The following is a 22881-nucleotide window of genomic DNA, read 5'->3' on the forward strand; positions in this document are numbered from 1 at the left end:
TCTGCAGCAAAATACCCCCTGTGGCTTTAAAAAGTGGCATGACAAGCATAAAAACTGTAGCAGAAACTAGTCCCAAGCACAACACTTCAGCATTTTTAACCCTATGACAGAAAGAGAAAACAATTAGTAATAAGTGCAGTAATGATGGGAGCTTAAGGAATAAACTAAATTGAACCTATCTTCCTTAGATCACATCAAATTACCCAAGGCTAAGCAACCAGGACGCTAGGATTAACCCTGCACTGAGAAAATCAACATATTGCAGATTAATATACACAAAACAATATCAAACAGAGGGAATTTTCCAGAAAAGATAAAAGCAATCAGGTTTGCTGTTTCTCATACCTCCGGATCGAATCTGCTAGGACATGTAAGCAAACAGAGTGGTAGTTCATATCTTCAGCTTTTCTGTAAACTGAAACAAAAAAATAACAGTAACAATACAATCCGATCTAAAATAACTTGGAGGGAACAAACTGGAGAAGGGATTATGGAAGCAATTTATAGATTTCCAGGTCTACAGGCCACATAAATCACAAGCTTGATCTGTCTTTCATTATGACTAAATATATCTGCCAGAACTTTCAAGTTGATATTGTCCTTGTTTATGCTCATCCACTACCTACATGACACTGGAATTCTCGAACCCATAACTAGAAACATTGGCTCGATAATTTGACAAGAATTCCCAGGTAACTGTATATGTGGCATAATATGGCTCAATTTGTAAAGAATCACTAATCAAGCAATACAGCTACCTCTCCTTTCTTTGGAAATCTATGTGTGTATAATATGTTTACATTGAATCCTCATACGATTTCTATGATATGGAGATCATGTAAAGGGAGTTCTTAAGTGGAGGGTTGTTCAGTAAAAGTTAAATATGCAGCATCATTCAATACCTGATAGTTCAGGCAGCAGAAATGAGACTATACTAAGAGATCAAAACAAGAATAGTCGGAGTTCATCCAAGCCTTAATCTTTCTACAAATTGATCAAGAGATAGTACCAATTATTTCAGTTCACTAGAAGTTATGTAGCCTTTTTACTCAAAATCATGGACTTTCTATTCCAGCTTTCATCCAATCACATAAGAGATGTGCTTTCAGCAATTTAGCTGATGATGTTATCAACATGCAAGGGACGGGAACCATGAACAGACAACAAAATTTAGAATACGATATGTAAAAGAATAAGCCAAATGTTTTTTAGGAATTATTCAAAAAATAAAAAAACCCAAACATGTATAAGAAGCTCACCAAGATTGATTCGGGCATAATTCCTGAAGAACCAAACACCAATAAGATTTACAAGCAAATTCGTGACAGCTGAGACGATCAGGTAATGCCTAAAAGAGGTAGGGATCAGAGATAGCCATTACCATTTAGATTTTAACATTTAGATCAACTAATGATGAAACTAAAAGACAACGGAGATGATGAAAATTAAATGCAGCAAAACTTTCGCACCAAATCCAGCATAGATAAGAGTGAAAAAGGAGTGTTCTCCTCTAGCCCCTTCTTATTCTTGGTTTTCCATGTTCCTTTGTTTCTTTCCTTTGCTTCTTCAAAGAAAGTGTTCAAAATGGCAATTAATAAAGTTCATTATTAAATGTGATGCTTGTAACCTAATGATGATAGTTACTTTTCATAGAAACACCAAAACAGGAATTAGCACCAAAAAGGTTCTGATATGAACTGAATGCTTAAATGTGGTGGTCCATGCTTACACAAAATTTAGACCAGAGATAACTCTCATATTCATTACATTGATCTTGCAAGAGATGAGAAGTTCTATAACTCGCATTTATTTAAGAACATTTGCAGTCCGGGAAATAATGGGAAGTTGCATGAAGTGCTGATTTTGACCACTGCCGAAATACAGAATACCCTATGGCCTGATGCCCTAAGAACTAAAGCATTAGTTTTCTTTTCACCCCTCAGCACATAGTGAGTTGCACGAATGCTAGAATAAAATGAAACCTAAAAGTCCAGCAATACAATGAAATGCCAACTTACTTGTGCTCAGATTCGTCTTGTATGAAGGCATGAAGTGCTTCGACAGCTAAGGAGAAAGACAGGAATAAGAGAAATAGCTGTCTAAACAAGCACAGAACTGAGTGAGTGAGAGGGGAGAGATGAGAAAGAGGCAGTGATTATATTATGCAAAATATACTACATTACTTTTTCAAGTAACCAAAACAACAGAAAAATGCAGAGACAGAGAATAGTGAAAATCACTGAAGATTCCAAGGTCTTCAAAATAGTGATTCTCACTACTTCATCCCAGAAACAACATTAAGAATCCAACAACTAATAGACAGCCCAATGTAGCAAGTACTTACAGCATTGGTAAAGGCAGCTAAAACTTCTAGCCTTCCGTACCTATTGACAAAGACAGGAATCTACAAGTGAATTTATAATAGTTGAATTCTTTTCTTTTCTTTGCAAAATTCAAAACTTAGTTCTTAAAGATATATGTTAACATAAAAATAGCGTTCTTGAACTTGACCTAAATTTTGTATACAAGGAAAGGTAATGCATTCATCCGCTGTATTTGGTAGTTCCACATGAAAAGGCTAATTCCTTCTGTTAGTAAGAATAAAACATTACATTGCAAATCATACCCATATGTGTATGCACGATCAGGCTTCTGACGAGAAGCAGCAATTGCGAACAATGAAAACGATAGGAGGCCACAGCCGAATGTTAAATGAAATGCATCTGACACCAAGCCTAAAACCACATAGAGAAAGCAAATCATGAACAAAAGAAAGTAAGCAATCAACAAAAAGAGGCAGCCAACCAAACTCAACTCCAAAAAGCCTAATCTTATATAATATATTAATACAGATTTCTGTAAAGCCAAAAGAAAAGTCTAGCTATTGTCATTTGCTCAATGTCGGACACCTGAGTCATAAGCTGTTAATATTTGTGGGCATATCGATTTTCATGATTGTGTGGTCAATATATACTCTTCAAATGTTGATTTGACAACATTAAGCAATAGCATAACAGATATGCATCCACCAATAAACACTGTCAGCATAATTTTACTAGCTTTACATCAAATGCAATGACACTGCAACCACTAGAACTTAAAACCTGAAAGAACATATCCTTCTAAAAGAAAGCAAGGAATTATTTCGAACCAAATTAACAGTCTTCAACACATTCAATTCTTTCTAACGTGAAACATCACTGCTCCCTTTTTGTCAAAAAGATGAAGCTGTAGTTGAAATAATATGTAATCAATTCGGTGGCTAATGAAAATTAGAACGTTCTCTGTCAATCAACATCCAAGGTTTAAATTTTCACAAAACAAAAGAAAATCCCAGCTAACTAACATTTGATACGCTAGCGTAAACATCAACTAAGTTAAACTTACATACCAACACGTCCAGAGAAAAGCCCAATAACCAATTCAGCAGTCGAATACGCTACATTAAGCGAAATCAACACGAACAAACGCCTCATATTCCTGTTTCCAGACCTTAATCCCCCCAAAATCAACGGAACAAACGAAAACCCAGAAAATTTCTCATCAAATCCCTTGGAGTAATCTGGATAATAACTGGCCGGCGCTATATCTATGCTCGACACGCTGCGCGAAAGCATAGGTTGCGGAGTGTGAGCCTCGTTCTGACGCATCGACACTTGGCGAGAGAACGCAAATCGGCGATCTGCGCTTTCTCCAAAATCGAAATCGCCGGTATACGATCTCGGAGAATCAGCTACCTTCTGGTAGCTAAACGCAGTGTTCTGATTCCTCGTGCGTGGAAAAGGCGAATGACTGTCCATTTCTTATTGCAAATGCAAGAAAAAATCGAACTGTACTGCGTCTTGTACAATTCAAGCGTGTTAATTTCACATATACAAGTATGAAGAATTTGTTGTATGCACGTAATCCAGAAAATGGCGAACCAACGTCGATTTTGTGAAGCGGTGAAACACTGACTGATTCGTGGTTATTGTAGTAATCTTGGAGGGGCAGGCAGTAGTAGTTGTAGTTCCTCAGTCAAAGTAAACGGACAGACCAATACTTTTTTTCTTTGATGTGGAGAGACCGATACGCTAATGCGACTTTGCAGCCCTATATTGCATCGCATGATTAATTAGGCCATACTTTTTTATTTATAGAAATTATCAATTTTACTTTTAAATAAAATCAAAATATCATCCAAAATATTAAATTAAAATGTAATCAGATTTTATATTCCAAATTAAAAAAAGCAATTAAATTTTATATTAACTCGTTTAATATATCTGGGAAGATCTTCCTTGATTTGTTTTAGTGTTAAGAAATTTTATATCTAATCTTCTGTAGATATTATATATAGACTTGGGCATGTGTGATCAATACAATGGATTAGATTCAACTTAATGAATTATTTTTATTATTTCATAATAAAAAATAGCTATCGTGGGTGGCCGTCTAGCAAAAGTTTATAGCACTAGAGATTAGGTGAATAACTGCGTGAACATTTAGACTCCAAACTCATACGAGTAAGGTTCTTTCATCGACCGCATCTCGGTCTTAGTCTAAGATATGAAATTGGGCATCGATTCTCATCCTTGACGAGACATCTATACTTATAACTCGAGTCCTCATTTACCACACTGATTGGACCGAAAAATCTATCTCATTCATTCAATCATTGTTGCCATAGATTTTGAAGGCATAAACGGGTCTCAGAGCGTATAGGAGACACTTATGATACAATATTGATAGGGGACAGATTCTATTTTCAATCCACCATCCTTGTTACATACTCCGATTGCACTAGATAAGGTTTATGGTGAACATACCTCAAGATACATCCACCTCTCGATATATCCAAGATAGAGTCTTCATAAGCATGTGATTGTCATGATTTCTCAAGTTTGAAGACTAATCTCGTACTATCAGAACCGGGAATTCCAGTAATACCGATCAAGCCTTCAAGACTTTCATATGATGATTCTCGCGAGTTAGTTTAATCAGTCGACTACCTTGCCAACTAACCTACTAAAATTGCATAGACGACCTACGTCTCCTGCTGATGAAACGCGGCTGCAATACTTAGTGCTAGTCTCTATAGGACTCTCAATGCCTCTTCTCGAGGTCCTCGACATGGAATATTTTACTGACCTTTAGAAATTGGTTTCAAGTTGTCAAACCTATGCGCAACCCAACTTCACATATTTAACCTTTTGATCTGCGGTCATTTTGTTGTGACATTGAAACCCTATTCAATGTGAGTTTTAAGCACAACAACACAATGCCAGTATGATAAATTCTTACCATATTCATCACTCTAATATTATTTTGATAAAGATTGACGAGTAGAAAAAGGCCAATCTAATTGGCTTTTTTATCACATATTCCAACAATCTCCTACTTGACCATTAAGTCAATTACCCATGTCTCTCAAAACCTTTTGAGTATGAACAATCTACGATACCGACTCAGTCTCTTAGGTCTACTTTATTTTCGGTTGGAGCTGCATGGTCCAACCATATGCCTCCTCATCATTGCTACCTATAGATGGTGGTTCATCTAAGAACTTTCTCTGAATCTTGTGATGAGCTCTCGAGCCCAAAAGCTTTTGCTATAGCCTTGTCTTTGCCTCCAAGATTACAATCGGCTCGACCATGCAAGGCACCACATCCAGTTGATGTATGCAGTTTTTCAATGCAAAAGTCGTCATACATTCGACTTTTAAGATAAAACGTCTACTTGAAACCCCTTCAAGCTACCACGCTCAACATCAAGTTCGAACTTGTCTATACTTTGAGAGCTTATTCATTATTCACATGAATCTGGAAGCTAGTATCACTTAGCCTTCCAAAAATCAACTCTCCACAAATCGTGTGTCAGGAACACTTTTTTAATCTTTATTCAGGTATTAAGGGCTGCTCTTGACAACTGTCTACTGCCTTATGGGTGTATTCTCGTTATATGTTGTGTTATGTCCAAAGCATACACAACATTGGATCCAACACACCAAAGCAACACTTCATGTTGTCTACGACAAAGACATAAGGAATATCAGAAACATCTAAGTTTTCTCATCAGTGAGAGACAATTAAGTCTTGAACAACTTAAGCTTTCCATCAATTAGACATAACTGCGTCTTGAACAGCTTAAGCTTTCTCATCAATCACCTGTAACCTAGTCTTAAACATCTTATCCCCTTCTATATAGGAATTTAATTCCTTTTATGGAGAATTTCGTTAACCATAATGTCTGTATAGTATTTCCCAAATATTTTAACCTCATTCTAAATGAGTAAATATTTATACGCTAAACACTTTGGAACTCAACCAACTTCTACTGACCTTTGAGCTCGTTTTATCAAATCATACCCAGGTATGATCTTTGACAAATAGGATATTTCAGTTATGGGAAATTTCAAACCCAGTTTGAACTTCATAATGAATCATTAGGCTCCAAGTAATTGACTCTGAAGGATTTCCCACACTGCTCCTCCTTATGTCTTATTGAATTATAATTCAATCGTTTGGACAAGCAAGGACTGAAAGACAGTCAATTAGAAAAAATATGCGATTATCAATGATGTTTTGAAAAGTTGTATAAAATCAAACCCCCACTATTTTCTTGACATATGTAGGATTAGTCTATTAACTCAAGTACTTTGTAGGACGAACGTTTTTCATACAGTCAGGCCAAAGTGGTTCAGTGAAATACTGATCAAATAAAGTTCAATTTAATTTGATTTCTTCCTTATCAAAAGACCGTTCTACTATAGTCCCTTCAAAAAGAACTTCATGAGTGAGAATCACATTCTCTCCAAATATTCCATTTTACTAGTTATACGTTTATTCACTAAACTATCAATTTTCAACATATTTAGTCCTAATCATTCTATTCCCATCAAAACTAATGAAAATGAGCACGTGGATATGAGAAAGGAGGGAAATTAATAGCTGAATTTTAGTGCCAAAAATCGGGACAAAAACTAAGTATATCTTATTAGTAGCAAATTTGGGGCCAAAATCCAACCCCCCCCCCCCCCCTCTCGTTTTTCACGTCACCATGCCCTCATGTGCACATCTCCTTTGGTTTTGTTAGAGACAAATAATTAGGATCAACTCTATTCAAAATGGATTACTTTTAAGAATCAAAAGTGTAACTTATGAAATAAGAGAGACCAAAATCGTAATTTTTTTTACCGGAATACTCTAAAGGATATAATCCATAAACATTTTAAATTATATAAAAAATATTTTTTAGTAATTTTCGATAAAAAAAAAAGAACCCCCCCCCCCCCCCCCCCTCTCGTTTTTCACGTCACCATGCCCTCATGTGCACATCTCCTTTGGTTTTGTTAGAGACAAATAATTAGGATCAACTCTATTCAAAATGGATTACTTTTAAGAATCAAAAGTGTAACTTATGAAATAAGAGAGACCAAAATCGTAATTTTTTTTACCGGAATACTCTAAAGGATATAATCCATAAACATTTTAAATTATATAAAAAATATTTTTTAGTAATTTTCGATAAAAAAAAAAGGAGAAAAATCCATGGCAGAGAAAAGGAATTAGGCAGAAAAACACAAAAATGGTGTGAGTTGAAATTTAAAAATTCTGTCAAAAATCCAGATTTTTTAGTGGAATTTCCAAAAATATTTAAAATTTTCCTACAGTATCTTCGATGGATACCAAAAGAAATTTAATACACTTGAAAGTGACATGGGAAATCTCATCTGAAAAATTGTAGGAAAACTAGCCTAATTTAGTATATGTTGATTGAATTCGTCTAAAACTTTATATTCAGCATAGATTACTAAAAAAAGAATATGAACCATTATTTATATTAAATAACATCCAAAAGTTGTACAATAAAAAAAATATTAAATTAAAAATAGAGAGAAAAATTTGCATATGCATTACACCATACGCGTGCAGGGGACGTTTCATGCATTTTTAAAATTGAAGATATCTAATTTGGTGGGGTTTTTTTTTCAAAAGATATTATTTGCTTATTTCCTATATCACGTGTAGGTACAACTTACCAATAATTTGTTGTGTAAATAATTATCTATGTAAAATTGAGAAATATGTATATACCAACTTGATAAGAGTTTAATGAGTTCGTAATGTAAAAAAAGAAGAAACGACAATTTGATTTGAGCTTATAATGCAAAATAATAACAAAATGTAATAATCTTGAATACACAAATTTTAATTAATTAAAAAACTTAAAAATTAGTATTTTAATTAATAAAAAATCTTAAATGAATTAATTAAAAGGATAACTTGATTTTTTCAAGAAATAATTAGGAGGAAAAAAAAATAGCTATGGTATAATTTTTCAATTTGTATGGGATCTATGGATTAATTCTCATGTGAGCAATACAGAAACTCAGAAATTCATATTATTTTTATTCAACACAAAGATAATTCATGATTTGAATAATTTTGACACATTAAAGTTTTGTGACTGTAACAGCTGAATGACAAATAACTAGCTAAATTCTTGTTACATTTTCATTTAGCAACAACTTTATGTTTTTTCTTAGTTAATCTAAAACAACCCAAATGAGTTAGATCTAGAAGGGGGTTGTTTCTTGTGCTTTGGCGATGGTGCTGATGCACTTGAAGGTGGGTGAGATGGCTTGTATTTGCGCTTGATTTGATAAAATTCCTTCACATCGTCCGACACTTTCGAATGAGGTGCTTTGCCCTTTGGTGCTGGTGCTGGTGCATATTTATGTGGATGATGTCGTTTGTGTTTGAGTTCGATCTCATTAATTTCCTTGTCTAATTCAACATCATCGTCCAATAATTGTGAACGTGGTGAATTAGGCTTTGGTGTTGGTGCTGGTGCATGTCTAGGTGGATGATGTGGCTTGTGTTTGTGTAGCTCTTGCCCATAACCAAATTTATCATTGGCAATGGCTGGGATTGCAAAAAGCACACCAAGCAAAAGGACTAAGAAAAATGCTCTTGACATGACTCGAATTGTTTGGTTAAATTTTGGGGTGGTGAAAATCTTTGAGAGAGATGTTGGTTTTTATAGTGAAATATTGTAAACTCCTATTTTATGAGCAAATATCACCCTACCAGTATATGGAATATAGATTCATTCACTTACCAAAGTATATATGAAGCCATCCTGCATTTTTGTACACGTGGTCTATACATATTATTTTCAATCAATAACACTAGTTATATAGTAGATTGGATTTTTAATGAAATACCTATTGCATTTAATATGTGCAGTGTTTTTAATAATTACACGATTTGTATAGTAGATTGTATTCTGTATTGTCCATGGTATTACATTTAAACTATATAATTATATGGTAAATTGGATTTTTATTCTAAATTTTACTACATGTAAGGCATGCATTGTTTTGAATCAATGCACTATTTGTACAATGGATGTAATTTTTGATTCATGCAAAAGCAAAAATGATCATGATTTTGTGAAAAATAAAAAAAAATAAATCATAAATAGTAGCTCATTTTTTTATACTAGAAGTTTTACTAAATAGAAAATTTTACAATAAGCAAACCTGCGGGGTCGCATTGTATTTAAAAAAATAAATATACTATTTACAGAAATGGTCCCTCATCTTTTGTTTTTTTACATTGGTTCCACTGTTTTATTCTGCCTCGTTGCTAGGGCCTCCTCTTTCGTCACTATTTTCCCGCCATGGCAGCAGCAGCAGCACCCGTGGAGGTCGACTCAGGAAATGGTGTACTCCAGAGGAAACAGTCCATATATAAATCCATGGTAAACTCATGAGAAAATCATGATTTCTGCTTGTGCAATTTGCTTCCGTTCCATGAGATTATCGTGCTTTGCTCCTCTGATTTTGGCACTAGTTCATATGTGTGTTTCTTTTCTTGTGGGGTTATCTGTTGCAGGATGAGAGCTTTGAGATACAGAAGGAGATGTACAGAGGTCAACAGTACAGTCAAATATACTTTGCAAGACTTCATCTTATGAGAACTCTGCTTTACTCTCTTCTCCCGACCTGGAAACCCCATTTGCCAAGTACCCTTCTTTTAATATTCTAAGTTTCACGTGATTCTAGCTGATTTTTATGTAAAAGTCCGAGCTTGTTGCTTTACAGTCCTATATGTTCAATTTTGCTTGCATCTTGTTGACCTGGGCTTCTCTCGCATCCCCGCTTTTTCTTTTCCTTTTTAATAAGTACAAGTAGAGTCATCCGAGATAGGTAAATGTGTATAGAAGCTAATTTGTTGCTGGGTTATGCATCCGCTACATTATGGTCTTCTTGTGAGTTTTTTGTTTTTGATTGAGCTTTGAAGGAATGAATAGATGTTGAACTCCGATTTGGATTTGTTCATATTGTCTTTGGTAGGGTCTTAGGACCCCCAGTTTATATTTGTATGAAACTCTGGTTGTCATATGGTTTACCTGAAGTAATACTAAGTATTTACTTTTTGTGTTACTCTCTCCTTCATAAATGAACATGAAAGAAGGAAAGCAAAGAGAGACGAAAATAAAGGAAGATATAAACAATCTCTGCCCCTTCCATTCTATCCTAGTGAAAAAATATTCAATATATTTAACCAATCTTTGGGTTGAACTGTGATAACTGAGAATTACTTGCATTATAATATTATTATCTGTGTTTTCAAAATTCAGTTGAGACTGAGCATTGAGGGCTTAATACATGAACAATCGGAAAGAGAAGAGCAGAAAAGTGGGACCTATGCCTTGGTAGATATTGGTTTGGGAAATAACTTTTCGTAGTTCTTCATTTTTCTTAGTCAAATACAGACTTGAAACATGGGCTAGGTTCTATAGGTATGTCTTCATATTTGTTGGTGCAGGTATTTTATCTTAGAACTTCATGAACATCTGGACTTGAACCTACTAGCATGCTTTTGGCCCTCATATTACATTGGATTAGCTGACTCTTGAGCTCCATGGACTAATGTGGCTTTATGCGACCATTTTATTGGTTGCAGTTTGTACTGTGCTAGGACTGGAAGAAGGAAAGGAATGCATTATTGTCGGAACCCTTTACAAGCACATGAAGCTCAAACCTTCCATACTTGATGAGTATTCAAAGGAGGTACTTAGGTTGTTATTGGTTGCTGCTTATGATTTCCCCCTTTTTTTCCAAGTTTTAAGATTGCAGTCTTCATCTTGAGTCCATTACCTTGAATGTACGCCACACAGAGATCAGCAAGCCCGCTTGTAAAACCCCATAATTTTGTGCACTCAGACGATTATCTAGTTTTGGAGGATGAGAGTGGCCGAGTTAAACTCCGTGGATCTCTTCTTTTACCATCTGTATATGTAACAGGTACGTGATCAGATTCTCATGAGTTTCAGGGTAGGTTATCTAAGAATGTCGGGCATGTGATTGTCTCCATTCTGTTTTGTTCACTTTTGAGGCTGTTTATACCTTATCGAGATTGGTTATTAGAAATTGTTTCACCAGGGGATTTAACTCAATTATCTCAGTTTTACCAACTTGAATTAGCACCAATACTTTGTACCAGCTGTAAAAGAGCTCTCATGAAGAATTTCCTTAAACAGCTTCTACAAAGTTGCATACCCGAAAAGTATGGCCTGTCTACTTCGTGTTTTTGGACGAAATGTGCTAATCGTATGTAGTTCTTATAATTTTTTTTCCAGGTATAGTGGTCGCATTGCATGGAAAAGAAACTGGGGCAGGAGATTTTGTGGTCGAAGATATCTTGGAAGCTGGCCTTCCTCACCAGATAGAGCTGCCACTTAATTCTGGTAAAGCCACACAACTTTCATTTTACCCTCATTACAATGCTTTTACTGGTCTAACTCATGCTCATAATTGTTTTGAATTTGGCTACGGACGAGCAGCTTGGGTAAAGGCATCATTTCTATTTATGAGGGTATTACCAAATGCATGAAATGGCGACAGATAACTTATAGGAGATGGCGAAGCTAACGTCATGCTTATGATCAAATTATTGTTTGATGGATGGAAAATCACTTATATGTTGAAGTAATGGCTTAAACATCTCTAGGCAACAATGTTGTTAGGAACTGGGTGTGGGAAACTAGAAAATGAGCATTAGAATGCATTAACTTAAATTATTGCAACTAGAAGTTGAAATCATGTTCTTTAATTAAAGTAGTAAATTTTCTGTACATTTTCGCTCTTTCTAATTTGGCATAGTCCTTTGGGTCTGAGATTTTGCTGTATTTTGTCTTGTAATACGTGGTGTCACAAAGATAATTGTTAATATTCTTATAGTTTTGTTTGTTGACCTGGAAGCATGTTTTAATAGCTATAATCCTAATATCAGAATGAGATGTATCTCTGAGATCTTGGATTGTCATCTCTATTGTGTATGTATGGTCTTGTAAGTGGCATTTTATAATAGTTTGCAGTGGCAAGATAACTCCCCGAGCCTAATACCTATTCTTCAAACAAGTTTTTTAGCACGCTTTCTGTCGGGTTTTAACAGAGTAGACGATTTATAGAAGCTTCTTAAACACTATTAGCTGGATGTTTTCTGGATGTATGTATTCACATTACTTATTTGACCACCATCTGGAACAGGTGAGGATAAATATGTCGTTTTCATATCGGGATTGAGTGTTGGGAGCAGCTCCGCTAATCCTCTCCATTTTCAGCTCTTTGTTGACCATATAACGGGACATCTTGGAGATGAAAAGGTCTAAGTGTAATTCTCATATGCTCCTTTTGACTATATCTTACATTCCTAAGTGAATGATCACTTGTCTGACATAATCCCATAATTTATCTTTTGTATCAGGAACAAGGCATTGCAGCTCAAATTGTTCAAGTTGTCGTCGCTGGGAATTCTGTTGAATTTCCTCGTGGGCTTCTTAATGGTCAGGTAACATCTTTCATCCACAGTTGTTTATACTTTATTGTAAGGTTTTGTTTCTGCGAACTCATTATGGCTTTATCATTTATGCTTTACTGTAATTGTCATATTTGTCTTGAAAATGTGGGTGGACCTGATTCACCAACACAATTCTTGTATGAGCATGCAGATCATTCTCCAAGCACAATGCATTACTGTAAATTTTTAAAATTTGAACTTTTATCGGGTCCTGTTTCTCACCTTGTGGTGGTCTCTTTATAGTTGGAAAACAGAAATAATTGGACTTTCCGTTGTAGTCCGGGACAATTACTTTAGGATGGTGGACAAGAATAAGCTGGAACGAAATTTTTTTCCTATTTTTAATGAGAACGTGCTAAACTCCAACCGTAATAGAAACAGAACAAGAAATTCATTTGTGGACCTTAATCTTTATTTATAGTTGAACAACCAGTGGCGGTTAAACCTCCTTCTGCATAGCAATTCATAATTCCATGGGCTGCAATCTTATTTACATTATAACGCCTATTTGATTTTAACGAAGAAATCCAATCTTGTGTTTGTGGGGGTATCCCAGTTATGTTTTGCTGTTCCTGATGTTCCTATGATCTGTCTTACAATTGATTATCGCAGAACTTGGGTTCAAAGGATCAGTCCAGACTATCGGAGCCAATAAAAGAGCTTGATATCCTTCTGACTCAGGTAATTTCTATGTTTTTGCTGAAATGTAGATTCTATGGCAAAATACGATTTGTGGAATCTGAAACGGTCTGCAGATTGCTGCAGGAATAGCTTTAGACATAATGCCAGGAACCAGTGACCCTGCAAATTTCTCTTTGCCACAACAGGTTTCTGTTACACTGATCACATTGTGGTTGATATGCTGCATTTATGTGTACTATATTTTTGTTGACATCAAGCCTTTTGTCCTCCATTTCTATGTAAGCCTTTGCACAAATGCCTTTTTCCTGGATCAGCAGCTTATAACACTTTCAGATCCTGTACTAATCCTCATTCATTCGAGCTAGACAATGTGAGGTAAGATATATTATTTTGGCTAAGTATCTGTTGAACTGGGACAGCTTCATACTTCTGTTATTGCTTCAGGTTTCTTGGAACATCAGGTCAGAACATCGACGATCTTGCAAAGTATTCTGATGCAAAAAGCAAACTTGAATTCATGGAAAGGACATTGAGATGGAGGCACCTAGCACCAACAGCTCCAAATACTCTAGGTTAGCTTCCTGCTGGATTGCCTAAGTTTGGTGAATGCTTTTCGTGAAATCTATACTTTTCCCATTTCTTAGAATAGTAATGGCCTGTTAAACAAAGAAGCTTTATTATTGAATGGCTTACGAACTTTAGTTTCTGGTGCCAAAATCCAACAAGAAATTTATGAGGTACTGAGGCACCCTGATTTTTTGGAATGGAGCATCTTTTCTGAGCACCAAGAATGCCAAGGGAATTGACTGTTTGATATGTATTCCATAAGTGCTATGTTTTCTCTGATTCAGAGTCATTTCCTCTTCAATCCACAGGGTGTTATCCTTTTACCGATAGAGATCCATTTTTCATTGAGAAGTGTCCTCATGTCTACTTTGTTGGTAATCAAGAGAAATACGAGTCTAGCTTGATTAAGGGTAAGTTTTTATAGTATTACTTGCCATTCAGACTATTGCTATATCTTGCCATAGAATGTATAACATAACTGGTTTTACTAAACTGCAGGATCGGATGGGCAGGTGGTAAGACTTATTTGCATTCCTAGATTTGCTGAAACAGGAACTGCTGTTGTGGTAAGTTATGAAAAATGTTAGAATATAAAAATGTCAACAAATCTGATATATCAGTGATGCTTTATTCAACCAATTCCCAATAGTAATCCGCACGGAAGAGAGATGGATAGCAAGAAACTTTTTTTCTTGAAATATCTGACAATTTACCTAAGTCCCAGCCTTTACGCACTGAAATGAAATGTACAAAGTAATATGAACCACTTGGTCCTACTTATTTGATAACTCCCTCATCCCTAATGGGTTGCCTAAATTTGTCATTACTCTGCTGTCAGCCCTGCCATCACCCTGTTATAGCATGCAGAATCACACAATTGATAAAATGTACCTAAAAGAATATACAGCAATAATTAAATGAAAGACCACCTACTTTAGATAAGCAATCTACACTAGAAGCTACTTGTGCTAGGAACTTTTGCATTCAGCATTCTGTCTGTAACCTCTGTCTGGCTGTTGTTTTGATGACATTGTGCAGTTGAACTTGAGGAACCTTGAATGCCATGCTCTCAGTTTTGGGACTCAATTCAGTTCATAAGTAGAAGGTATGATGCGCCATACGGATTGCAGCATTGTTCTGGAATCTGGTCTTCATATGAGCAATTGCTAAGAAATCTTGTTCTTGAAAGTTCAGCGATGATCTTAATAGATTAAGAGCCAACAGTAATGCTAACTGACTATTAGCAAAGTAAAAGCGAATAGATGGCCAAAGAACCTGATGCATAGAATTGAATATCCTAAAAAAGTTACCTATTGTTCCCATTTTTCCGGTTTTGCTGGTTTTTCTGTTTCTGCTGTCTTGAGTTTGGTTAGACCTTTCTTTTCAAATTGAGTTGACTCCCTCTCCTAGCTCCTTTTTGATGTTTACAGGTTTGGGAGCTGTACAAACAAAAATTGGAGCTGGGATTAAGAAGCTAGGTTTTGACGTATTCAGGCATTTTCCTCTCTTGTTCCCAAGAAGCAACTGTTTGTAACAGTTGGAGCGAACAACAGTAAGGGGGTCAAGTTAAGGGCATGTCTGCAGCAGTTTCTACTGCGGAGATTCTTAATGTACCAATTATTGTACATTCACAAAATGTTCACTAGTTTTGTTCTCTAATTCCTTCTGTACCACTAGAAATGAACATATCTGTTATACTTGTGCTAATTGAAAGTTATGCTGTTTTCGATCTCTGATGGATATCGTTTTTTCTTTTGTTTTGGATATTGAATTCAGTGGAAAGGAAACATTGAAGTAAATAGAATTCATTAGCCCTTTTTGAATTGAAACATACAAATGTACTCACCCAGAAGAACAAAAAAGAGGAGAACTGAAACATACAAATTAACCCGCCCAGAGAAAAAAACAACAAAGAGAACGCATGAACGACGAATTGCAAATTGGCTTTCATCTCCTAAATTTTTTATGCTGCATCCCTAGAATCTGGCCTGGAGTTGATCCACAACACGCTTATCCACTTGGAATGCCTTGGCAAGAATATCACTACTAACATCAGGCTTCGACCCGAAAACTGCATTTGCAATTGTGATAACTCCAGGATTCTGGCTGCTCAATGCAGCAAAGGCAACAGCATTTCCAGTTCCCACGTTGCGCTGGAAGTGAATAAGTCCTACTGGGAATACAAACACATCTCCCTTCTGAAGGGTTTTTGTGATGAGACTATTGTCAGGATTTGATGTGACGAATCCGACTTGAAGAGAACCCTCTAAGACTGTCAAAATTTCAGTGGCTCTGGGGTGAGTGTGTGGAGGGTTGATTCCCCATGGTGCGTAGTCGATACGAACTATTGAGATTCCAAGAGTGTTGAGCCCTGGCAGCTGGGCTACAGAAACTGGGGTGACCCTGGAGCCGTTTGGGTTCGATGTGTTTCCAGGTAGGTGCAGCCCACTGAAGGAGAAGTCACTGGCTTGAACTAATGCAGGGTTCTTGCATGGTTGACCATTCACTCTTGCTGAAAAATGCATTACTATTAAGTATGTATAGATCATTTATTTATAAAGCAATTTATTTGCTACAAGTTCTAGAATTTAACAGAAAATATGTTTTCTTGTATTGAAACTGCTAATGAATATGAATGGATAGATTACCTGAGCTAGTTGAATCTGCAACACAGAAATCCTGCAGTGGGCTAGGCTCGAAGGCAAATGCAAGAAAGCCCAACGATAGGGCCACCAGGGTCAGTAAGATAATGTGCTTAGCCATGTACCTAAGACTTGAGGCGAGGCTATTAATAACTGTGAAAGCAGAAAGTGTATTTTCTGAATTATGGGTAGATATGAAGTGAATTCCTACTTGGCAACTTCATCATTTATAGAGGCTTTTCACAAATTAATCTACTATGTTTTGATGTCTTTTCTGCTCAATTGTATTCTTAAAGGGTGTCCCTACACCAGGAAATTAAATACGTACGAGAATCTTTCCAACAGTATACGTATGAAATTTGCAAATACTTATGAGGATTCTTGGACAATTGCTGAGTCAGACCAAATGATGATTAGACTGAGTTTTATGACAGGCCGAACGCCATATTTTAGTGAAGTTTTATGTTAAACAAAAAACCATACTGGTTAAGAGACCATTTGGTCTCTTTTGTATGTGCGTATAGTTGGCCTGAATTGAATCTTTCTACCATTCCAAACACTATTTCTCAGGAAGAGACAAAGCCGTATGATTCTTTATGATCTTATAGCCTTTTGTTAGGCCAGAGAGTAGCTCATAGATTTTCAAGATTCACCAAGGAGAGAAAAATAAAAACATAAAGAAAGTAGTTTTGCAAATAGAAATAATTTGAACTCCATAAACAACTAGAGTCCATGAAGTTTTTCTTTTTTTTTAAATAACATTTTGAATTTACCAATCAGATTCAGAAATCAAAATTAGTAACACCTACATATGAATAAAATAGTAACACAAATAGATACGCTATTTATGGCAAGGAAATTAAAAAGATAACTTACAAAAGAAGTTGCATTGTAACAATTCTCGACCCAATGGAAATCATAAAATAATCGTATCGTCGAACGTATTAGTAATGCACCGAGTACGGAGCAATTTTTCCCATAATAAGACGGTTGCAATTCTTCGGTTTAACATCATACCGAAGAATTTCTCGATCAAACACTTAAAAGCTTATTTTGAAACTTAAACGCAAAAGCTTAGAATTTAGAGAGGGAAATCGAGACTAGGATGAGAGAAAAGAGAGACGAGAGAGCTTTTCTTGCTGTGTCTTTGAAATGAGGAGTGCACAACCTTTTTCTAGACATTTCCACCTTCATCGCAGCAATAAAATCAGCCAATAATGCATTAAATTTGCGTATGAAACAGCCAAAAACGGCTGGAAGAAACCTGAATCCGCAGCAGCACTGCAAAAAGATATATCTTGAGACATTCGCCCGAAGCTGGGGCCGGGCCAGACGGACGGTGCGCGTGTGGGGTGCTCCCATGTTCACTTTAGTGTATTACACTTAGCCCACAAGACCTTATATGTACTTATCAATTTATTTACTTTTTTTATCATTCTCCAACAAGTCATTTGCTCTTCTTCTCTCAATCTAATCTATGAAGTTTTTCATGCAATTAAAATTACAACATTCAGAACCTCCTGGTATATGTGCTACCTAAACTAGGAATTCTTGCATCCACAGAAATGTCTAACCATATATACCTCAGTCCAGCTTTTCCTTTATGATGTTTTCTTGGACACGTAGATTGTTTTCCTGCTTCTGCTGAGTTGAAATTGATGAATCTTGAATGCCATGCTTTCATTCTTGGGATTCAGTTCGTAACTAGAAGGTATATATATGGCTTTGATTTATGCGTATAAACTACAACATGGAAGATTCTGGTATCAGATTGTAATATGAGCAAGTATCGGCGATTCTTGTTCAAGACAAGCGGGTTCATCACCCCTAATCTTTAAACATTGACAGTGGTGCTCGATAACGATTAGGAAAGAAAGTGAAAGGAGATGGCCGAAGAATCTACGACTTTAAGTATTATCTCAAATCTAACTGTTCAAATGACCTATTGGTTTTCACTTGTTCTGTTGGTTTTTGGCTTGATTGGGTCCTGAGTTCAGATAATTCATATTTGTTTTTATTGTTCAGTTCAGGAGAAAAAAAACATTCGGTTAAAATTTCGAGCAGAAATGTGGACATGCAAAGAACTTTATTAGCATTTGAATCAAAGAACAAAATAAGACGAACCTACTGAAAAGGATTGCTAGTACGTCACTAAAGCAATTTTGCCAATCTGAGAACCAAACAATTGAAACATACAAATCAATGTCACACAGAAAAACAAATCAAGACAAGGAAAAAGTTACGAAATACAAGCATGTAATCTGGATCAAAGGTCACGGATTCCTGTTGCTGCATTCCTAGAATTTGGCCTGGAGTTGATACACAACACTCTTATCCACCTGGAATGCCTTGGCAAGAATATCACTGCTGATACCAGGTTTAGACCCGAAAACTGCATTAGCAATGGTGATCACTCCAGGATTCTGGCTGCTCAATGCAGCTATAGCAACAGCATTTCCAGTTCCCACGTTGCGCTGAAAATGAATAAGTCCCACTGGGAACACGAACACATCTCCCTTCTGTAGGGTCTTTGTGATGAGGCTATTGTCGGGATTTGAGGTGACGAACCCGACTTGAAGCGAACCCTCTAAGACTGTCAAGATTTCAGTGGCTCTGGGGTGAGTGTGTGGAGGGTTGATTCCCCAGGGTGCATAGTCGATACGAACCATGGAGATTCCAAGAGTGTTGAGCCCTGGCAGCTGGGCTACAGACACTGGGGTGACCTTTGAGCCATTGGGGTTCGATGTGTTTCCAGGCAGGTGCAGACCACTGAAGGAGAAGTCACTAGCTTGAACTAATGCAGGGTTCTTGCATGGTTGACCATTCACTCTTGCTGAAAAATGCATTACTAGTAAGTATATATAGAACAATTTATTGGTAATGCAATTTGCAAAATAGTTCTAGAATTTGACAGAAAATATGTTTTCTTGTATTGAAACTGCTAATGAATATGAATGAATAGATTACCTGAGCTAGTTGAATCTGCAACACAGAAATCTTGCAGTGGACTAGGCTCGAAGGCACATGCAAGTAAGCTGAAAGATAGGGCCACCAGACTCAGTAAGATAATGTGCTTAGCCATCTAGCTAGGACTTAATAAGGAGGTTAGTAATAACTTTAAAGTATTGTGAAAGCAGAAAGAGTATTTTCTGAATTATTAGTTGAGATGAAGAAAATTCCTACTTAGCAGCTTCTTATTTATAGAGGTTCTTCACACATTAATCTATTATCTTTCGACATCTTTTCTGCTGAGCAGTATTCTGTAAGGCCGCCTTTGCACTAGGAAATTAAATACATTTGAGATCTTGCCAACAGTATTCATATATAATTTGCGAAAACTCAGCAGGATTCTGGATGATTGCTGGGGTGAGACCAATTCAATTCTAGTATTTTGCCAAGAAATGGTCAGAAATTATGATTAAACCAAGTTTTATGACAGGCCGAACACTATTTTTTATTAGAGTCCTATGTTAAAGAACCATATTGGTAAGAGGCCATTTGGGCTCTTTTGTATATGCGTATAGTTGGACTGACGTTGAATCTTTCTACGACACTATTCTCAAGAAGAGACAAGCCGTATGACTCTTGTTTTTTGAAATTTCTATTTATAACCTTAGCTAGGCCAAAAGCTATCTCATAGATATTCAAGATTCACCACAAATCCATGCGAGGAGGCAAAATAATGAAAAAATTGTAGAAAGTAGTTTTACAAAGAGAAATAATATATGTACTTCATGAACAACTGGACTTCAAGAAGGTTTTATTGGCTAGATTTAGCTGTTGCTGCTACCAGGCCTTTCACCCTCCTGTTGCCGCAAAATAGCCTTGTTAAGGACCACTAAAGCTAGATAAGCAAAGTAGGAAAATTGAAAACTTTGATGTGCTTAGTAAAAATGTTACTTTGATGAGGTTGTAGGCTGGAATCTTAAAAATTACTAATAGTTTTTCATTTTGGATTTCTGTTTCTATTTTAATACCTACCATGAATGCTTGCATCCGGAAATGTCTACCCATACATGCCTCAGTCCTGCTTTTCTTGATGATGTTTTAGTGGATGCATATGTTGTTTTCCTGCTTTTTTGGACCTGAAATTGAAGAATATCGAAATTCCATGGACTCATATGTGGACGCGGTGCTGTTCATAAGAAGAAGATATATATGGCGTATGACGTTTATACACGAATATATTACAGCAGTGAAGATTCTGGCATCAAAATTTAAATTTGTAATACGAGCAAGTGGGCTGATTCTTGTTCAAGAAACCTGGTTCATCACTCATAATTCCTTAAGCACTGACAATGGTGCTTTAACCATAAGAAAAGAAAGTGAAAGGAGATGGCCGAAGAATCTACAACTTTGAGTATTGTCTCAAATCTAACTGTTCAATTTACCTATTGGTTTTCACTTGTTTTGCTACTTTTTCGCTTGATTGGGTCTTGAGTTCATTTTTAGCTGTTCAGTGCCGGAGAAAGGGAACGTTCAGTTAATTCTCGAGCGTAAATGTTGGCATGCAGAAGAATCTTATTAGCACTTGAATCAAAGAACAAACTAAAACCAACCAACTACAAAGTAGTGCTAATACATCACTCAAGAGACTTTGCCGAGCTGAGAACCAAACAATAGAAACACATAAATCATGTCACGCAGAAAAACAAATCAAGGAATAAGTTACAAAACCAAATACATAGCATGAAATCTGGATAAAAGTTCACTGATTCCTGTTGCTGCATTCCTAGAATTTGGCCTGGAGTGCCACCTGGAATGCCTTGGCAAGAATGTCACTACTAACATCAGGCTTTGACCCGAAAACTGCACTTGCAATGGTGATTACTCCAGGATTCTGGCTGCTCAACGCAGCTATAGCAACAGCATTTCCAGTTCCCACGTTGCGCTGGAAGTGAATAAGTCCCACTGGGAATACAAACACATCACCCTTCTAAAGGGTCTTTATGATGAGACTATTGTCAGGATTTGAGGTAACGAACCCAACTTGAAGAGAACCCTCTAAGACCGTCAAGATTTCAGTGGCTCTGGGATGAATGTGTCGGGGGTTGATTCCCCATGGTGCATAATCAAAATAAGAACCATTGAGATTCCCAAGAGTGTTGAGCCCTGGCAGCTGGGCTACATACACTGGAGTGACCCTTGAGCCGTTTGGGTTCGATGTGTTTCCAGGTAGATGCAGCCACTGAAGGAGAAGCCACTAGCTTGAACAAATGCAGAGTTCTTACAGGGTTGACCATTCACTCTTGCTGAAAAATGCATTACTAGTATGTATGTATAGAATCATTTATTTGTAAACAGAAATTAACAGAAAATATGTTCCCTTGTATTGAAACTGCTGATGAATATGAATAATAGATTGCCTGAGCTAGTTGAATCTGCAAGCAGAAATCTTGCGGTTGACTAGGCTCAAAGGCAAATGCAAGTGAGACGAAAGATGTGGATGTAATTTATCCAGTAAAGAAACATAATTTCAAACTATCAACATTTTTTTGTACTCCTTCTTCCATTTTTTAAACACAAGAAATTAAATTTTTTTCATGATTCAACTAAATTATTAATTTTCTCATCAAATAATATCATTTTATGAATTAAAATAATTTATTATACAAAGAATAGATTTAATTAATTTTTTTAAAAAAATAATATCAATTTAGATTTAAATACCTCAATATAGTTTTCAATCTAAAACAAATCCTATAAAACGAAAAATATGCACAACTAAATTATTAATTTTCTCATCAAATAATATCATTTTATAATTTACAATAAATTATATTATACAGAGAATACATTCAACTAATATTTTACTTTTTAATAAATAATATCAATTTAGATTTAAATACCTAAAAAATTAATTGTGGGGGTCGGGGCCGGCGAGGTGGGTTTGGGACAAGATCGGTATATATCCCGCCATGAACCCGGGCGGGACATGTTCAAACCACCCCAAACCCTGGAAATTCCATTGTGGGTCCGGGTCAGGGCCCCGGTTTTCCTGGGCCAATTGGCATCCCGAACTATGATAACGTGCTTAGCCATATAGCTAGGACTCAATGGGGGAGGTTAGTAATAACTTTGAAGTATTGTGAAAATAGAAACTATGTTCATTGAGTAGAGATGAAGTAAATTCCTACTTAGCAAGTTCATTATTTATAGAGGTTCTTCACACATTAATC

General features: G+C 36.2%; 4 protein-coding genes and 1 pseudogene across 4 annotated transcripts in view; 1 reads left to right on the forward strand and 4 right to left on the reverse strand.

Annotated features, from left to right (window-relative positions):
• LOC105159773 (metal tolerance protein C2) overlaps positions 1 to 4077 on the reverse strand; it is a 5320-nt gene extending 1243 nt beyond the window's left edge. The window contains exons 1-8 of the mRNA XM_011076958.2: positions 3392 to 4077; positions 2627 to 2735; positions 2345 to 2384; positions 2019 to 2095; positions 1260 to 1348; positions 346 to 415; positions 204 to 242; positions 6 to 101 (exon numbers count right to left, since the gene is read on the reverse strand). Coding sequence (XP_011075260.1) covers positions 6 to 101; positions 204 to 242; positions 346 to 415; positions 1260 to 1348; positions 2019 to 2095; positions 2345 to 2384; positions 2627 to 2735; positions 3392 to 3800 — 929 coding nt within the window. The 5' untranslated portion in view covers positions 3801 to 4077. The remainder of the gene's footprint in view (positions 1 to 5; positions 102 to 203; positions 243 to 345; positions 416 to 1259; positions 1349 to 2018; positions 2096 to 2344; positions 2385 to 2626; positions 2736 to 3391) is intronic.
• Positions 9595 to 15791, forward strand: LOC105159673 (DNA polymerase delta small subunit). Its single transcript, XM_011076823.2, has 15 exons — positions 9595 to 9747; positions 9882 to 10011; positions 10956 to 11062; positions 11170 to 11296; positions 11632 to 11739; positions 12542 to 12657; positions 12759 to 12842; positions 13464 to 13532; positions 13607 to 13678; positions 13777 to 13868; positions 13938 to 14065; positions 14369 to 14470; positions 14559 to 14626; positions 15099 to 15165; positions 15491 to 15791. The coding sequence occupies exons 1-14, from the start codon at positions 9667 to 9669 to the stop codon at positions 15156 to 15158; spliced, it is 1344 nt and encodes a 447-aa protein (XP_011075125.1). The 5' UTR covers positions 9595 to 9666; the 3' UTR covers positions 15159 to 15165; positions 15491 to 15791.
• Positions 15891 to 16911, reverse strand: LOC105159672 (putative germin-like protein 2-1). The gene is made up of 2 exons (XM_011076817.2): positions 16709 to 16911; positions 15891 to 16572 (listed from the first exon to the last, which is right to left on the reverse strand). Exons 1-2 carry the CDS (start codon positions 16821 to 16823, stop codon positions 16037 to 16039), a joined length of 651 nt encoding a protein of 216 aa, XP_011075119.1. The 5' UTR covers positions 16824 to 16911; the 3' UTR covers positions 15891 to 16036.
• On the reverse strand, positions 18782 to 19864 carry LOC105159674 (putative germin-like protein 2-1). Its single transcript, XM_011076824.2, has 2 exons — positions 19670 to 19864; positions 18782 to 19535 (listed from the first exon to the last, which is right to left on the reverse strand). The coding sequence occupies exons 1-2, from the start codon at positions 19782 to 19784 to the stop codon at positions 19000 to 19002; spliced, it is 651 nt and encodes a 216-aa protein (XP_011075126.1). The 5' UTR covers positions 19785 to 19864; the 3' UTR covers positions 18782 to 18999.
• LOC105159774 lies at positions 21422 to 22015 on the reverse strand (annotated as a pseudogene).

This window comes from Sesamum indicum, linkage group LG4 (assembly GCF_000512975.1).
Source record: "Sesamum indicum cultivar Zhongzhi No. 13 linkage group LG4, S_indicum_v1.0, whole genome shotgun sequence".
Lineage (NCBI taxonomy): Eukaryota > Viridiplantae > Streptophyta > Magnoliopsida > Lamiales > Pedaliaceae > Sesamum > Sesamum indicum.